General features: G+C 30.0%; 1 protein-coding gene across 1 annotated transcript; it reads left to right on the forward strand.

The window, feature by feature from the left end:
* Positions 1 to 4,185: 4,185 nt before the first annotated feature.
* Positions 4,186 to 4,666, forward strand: LOC111691860. The gene is made up of 2 exons (XM_023455277.1): positions 4,186 to 4,268; positions 4,456 to 4,666. The coding sequence occupies exons 1-2, from the start codon at positions 4,186 to 4,188 to the stop codon at positions 4,664 to 4,666; spliced, it is 294 nt and encodes a 97-aa protein (XP_023311045.1).
* Positions 4,667 to 4,980: the final 314 nt, after the last annotated feature.

The following is a 4,980-nucleotide window of genomic DNA, read 5'->3' on the forward strand; positions in this document are numbered from 1 at the left end:
TTTTTAATATTTACTATACTAGTTTACATCACATATCATCTGTTCAAATATAGACAGGAAAACTCTGCATTTGGGAAATCAATCGTTTCAGATTCTTGGTTTATTAACGATTTTTGAGCTAAAAAATCTTGTATACTTTTGAAGATATTTTACATAACAACGTCCCAAAATCATACATATACAGTCTGTTGAAATTATTTATGCATTTATCGCTGAAGACGATTATTTTTTAGAGAAAAAGCTCCTACGGATTATTACATACGGTGTATTTATGTAAATATTGTCCAAAATCTGAGGTCTTTTTCTAAAATTTAGGCGGAGATACAGGGTATCGGTGGGATATTTTTCTAAATAAAATAGCACACCACTGCTTTACGGTAACAACCATGATATTTTTGGATTCGTCTTTCAAATTTCTATAAATTACTACACTCTCATGTTTTTCGAAAAAAGACTGATTGTAGAGTAAACCTTAAAAAAGTTAGTATACCAAGAACTTTGAAAACTACGTGTGTATTTAAAAAATATGTTAGATTTATATTTCGATTTTAACTTGAAATTGAAAAGCGATATTAAGAGATGTCTAATCTAACTATTTTCTCATCACAGATACAATTCATAAAATTAAATTTTTACAAAAATTATATTTAATTATTCAGAAACTCTTCATAGCTCGTGTATGAATGAGTTTAAAATCAGAAGGATAGAGAAGGTTAAAAAATCTTTTATAAAGCATCGTATTAGTAAACCGGATGCAGTTGTCATAAATTAAATAATTGTAACTAGTTGAATATGAAAAAAAGGCGACCACTTCGTTTCTATCAGACTGCCATTTTACAAAACTGCTGTAATTTAGAAATATTTCCCATACATATGTATGCGTATAATATACAGGGTGATTCACAAATGGTATACGTATTCTTTGGTGAATTTTAATTTTTATTTAGGACGCTTCGTTAAAAAGATACAAAGTCAACAAGGAATGTAACTGCAGGTAAAATAGTTCATACAATTTCAATAGATTGTCCTTCTAAAAGTAATCGATGAGTTAATTTATTAAAAAAGAGAGTAATTATTAATAGTCCTACTAAGACAGTAACTTCAAAAAATATTTTTAATGTTTTTAAATAATTTAAAAACTAGTAAGTGAAATAATCTTTAATTGAGCACATGTATTTATGTAAACATTGTCCAAAATCTGAGAGTATTTCCTAAAATTTACATTCTCCAGTGGCGGAGATACAGGGTATTGGTGGCATATTTTTCTAAATAAAATATTAATAATAATTTTTAAAAAAAGTTACTGCTTTACGGGAACAACCATGATATTTTCGGATTCGCCTTTCAATTACTACTCTCCTATGTTTTTCGAAAAAAGCCTGATTTTTGAGTAAAACTTAAAAAATCAACTATAATAATAATAATAATATCTCTACTCCTCATTCTAACTACGAGAGTTAGCCCATAAGTCGTAGACTTGTGCGGGAGAGGAGGCGGCATATTATTATTAGGCAGGCAAGCATTTGCGCCCAGGAACGACTTATGTTGGTACGCCCTAACCACCATTCAGTGCAGGAATGAGGGAAACCTGGAAAACATCATTAATTAGGGGGGTGGTCAAATGCCAACTGATTTCAATCTCTCACATTGACCCAAGCCAACATTCTTCCACCCTACGATACCTGCACAGAGGGTGCCAATCCTCCGTACAAGCATAGCTAATATACGGTCTACCGGCCGCGGGAATCGAACCCGAGCAGAAATTTGCACACGATTAAAGGACTGACGCCTTAAACCGTGCGGCTATCGACCACTGAACTGAAAACACTTTTACTTAAATTACATGACAAGCACTAAGCAGTTGACTATTTACTTGAATACTCATACTCATACTCATTTATTGACCATTTATACAATTATAGTACATGGGTCACTAATCAGGAATTAATAAAATTAGATATATGATAAAATAGCTTGTTAGTAGTTAAAAAAGTGGTTAGTTGAACAAAATAAAATAAAATAAAATAAAATGATGGATAGTGCTACACAATTGTTAGGAGTTAGAACTCGCATATGTCATGAATTCGTTTACGCTATAAAAGCAATTGTCATTTAGAAATTTTTTGGCCAGTAAGTTAAATGCCCTGCAATTCATTTGCGTAACATTTTTAGTTGCATAGTAATTAACAAAGGTACTTATTATATATCTACTTTCGGTTTATTCATCTTTGACATATTGATTCTTGAAAACTGCGGTATTAATCTATCAGCATGCCCTGTGTTGTAAGCGTGAATTTCACTATGACGAGTAAATGATTTCTTGTTACGGTGAATGCACAACAAAGTTTGTAAAATAAAGATACAAGACAAAGGAAGAATTTTCAATTTTTTAAAAATAGGTTGACAATGAGTGCCAGGAGGGACATTACTGATTATTCGTATAGACATTTTCTGTAGACTAAAGACTCTACTAGCTTTGGTTGAGTTACTGCAAAGTGTAATTCCATAATAAAGAAATTAATAATATTAGTCATCATTTTAATGATTTTATTTGAGTAAAAAATACCTTTATTTCCACGAACACAGGCCTGACATTTTTTTAGTAACGAAAATGTAATTTGTTCGAAATTTATTGTCGCTTGAATCTGAAGAAAATCATTATTTATTCTTCTAACTGCTTAGAATGGCAAAGTTGTTATCGCAGCCCACTATGTAATTTTAAAAAGCATTAGGTATATTCCAATATAGAAATGTGTTCTCAGATTTTCTCGAAAATCAGGCTTTCTTCGAAAAACATAAAAGAGTAGTAATTTGTAGAAAATTAAAAGGCGAATCCGAAAAGATCATAGTTGTTATCGTAAAGCAGTGGTGTACTATTTTATTTAGAAAAATATGCCACCGATAACCTGTACCTCTGCCAATGGAGAATGTAAATGTTAGGAAATGCCCTCAGATTTTGGACAATGTTTACATAAATACATGTGCTCAATTTCAAATTATATCACTTACTTACTAGTTTTTAAATTATTTAAAAAAATTAAAAATATTTTTTGAAGTTTAACACCCTGTATCTTTTTAACGAAGCGTCCCAGATAAAAACTTTATAGGAAGGATTCACCAAAGAATACCAGGTTTCATTTTTGGTCAAGATTTGTGAATATGTGTAATAAATATTTCGTTACCATTAAAATCTTTAAGCACATTTAAAAGAAGACTTAAGATAAATTTCCTTAGATCATATTGTTTCTTTTTAAATTAACACCTCGATATAATAAAAAGAGACGTTAAATCTGTATATAATTACTATAATAAAGTTACAGGGTATCAGTACAGAACACCCTGTAGTTAACATTAAAATTTTTCATAATTTTAAAAATGGGTAACTATTTTCTTACCTGCATGACTGAATGAAAGCATTCCTCAATTAGTAACCGGAATAATTGTCCACTTTTGAACCGTTTAGTAAACTAAAACTTCAGTCCATTTTCCAACCGGGTAAATTCACTATTCACTTTTGATGCACAACCTTGTCAGTGGAGATATTTGCTTTAATTATTAATTCCAATCTCACGAGCTGGTGTTGTTGTTTCCCTTCCATTGTGGTGGCTGGAATCAAAATTAATTATAGTAACGTTTGAATATATTATGAAATCAATATATAGTTTACATGTCATATGCGGCAACACTGCTTGTTTGCGTACTTTCTTACAGAAAAAATACGTAGTAACAACATTGACTGAAATATGTTAAATATTTACGCTTGTCTTTTGAAAAAGCGTAATTTTTGTCCCTATAAAATATTTTAGATAACGTTTTATAGTGAAAAAGAAACTGATTGCTTTGTTGATATATTATTTCAAACAGGAATATGCACAATTAACATTTTTATAGCTTTACATGTCTTCATAATGCCATAAAAGCTGTACACGGAATACTGGTTCTTAAAATCATCCTTTCAATGAAGGATGTTCTTGTTTTAATGTGCATGACTCTAATAGCGTATACAGAGTGTAGTTTTAAGCAAAATATTCTCAATATACATACTGGTCAAACCTCTTTCTTTTCGAGAAACTGTTGTGATAAGGTTGCTATACATAATATAAACATACTCCCAATTTCAAAAATAAACTAAATTTTTAACTACTTTTAAATAATTCAAACTGAATGACACAAATGAAATGATTTATGAAATTACCACCGTTTTTGATAACAAAACCGGAAATTTGGTTTAGTCAAATAGAGGCACAATTTGCATTAGCTGAAATGTCGTTAGAAAAAATGAAATTTAATCATGTAATTTAAAATTTACCTTTAGAAGTAATTTTAAACGTTTTTGATATCATTTGAAAACCTCCACAACAAAATTTATATACCAAAATTAAAGAAACTATAATTAACAGGTCAGTAAGTAATTAACAGTCAGTGAAGAAAAAAGATTAGATGAATTATTATCAGGATCAGAAATGGGAGACCGTTGGCGGTTCGCAATAAATTACTACTAAAATTATGGATACGGTGTCTACCAAAAACCATATTGGTGGCAATAACAACCTCTGGTAAGGAAGATGTTAATGATATACTAGAAATAGCAGATAAAATATGGGAAACTTATCAACCTTTAGATCATTATAAAAATTATCAATTCATTTTAATGAATGAATGTTGAAAGAACAATCTAACTCAATCTTCACAAATTACTAATAACAACGTAAAAACGATAACAAATTCAAAAATCAATTTCAAAATTTAATTGACAATATAATATGAACCAAAAACAACAAGTTTTAGAAAATCAAATAAATACAATGCAAAATCAAGTTTCATTTCAACAGCATAAAACTAGAAGAACTGATTCCAATAAGTTTCAGTGTACAAATTGTCAAAATTGTCAAAATATATTCGCTCCTATTTTCGACGTCTCGGATTTCTGGGATTTTGATCTTCGTTCAAGACGAAATCCTTCGTTTCATCCTGACGGAT

This window comes from Anoplophora glabripennis, unplaced genomic scaffold, assembly GCF_000390285.2.
Source record: "Anoplophora glabripennis isolate ALB-LARVAE unplaced genomic scaffold, Agla_2.0 scaffold618, whole genome shotgun sequence".
NCBI classification, from domain to species: Eukaryota; Metazoa; Arthropoda; class Insecta; order Coleoptera; family Cerambycidae; genus Anoplophora; species Anoplophora glabripennis.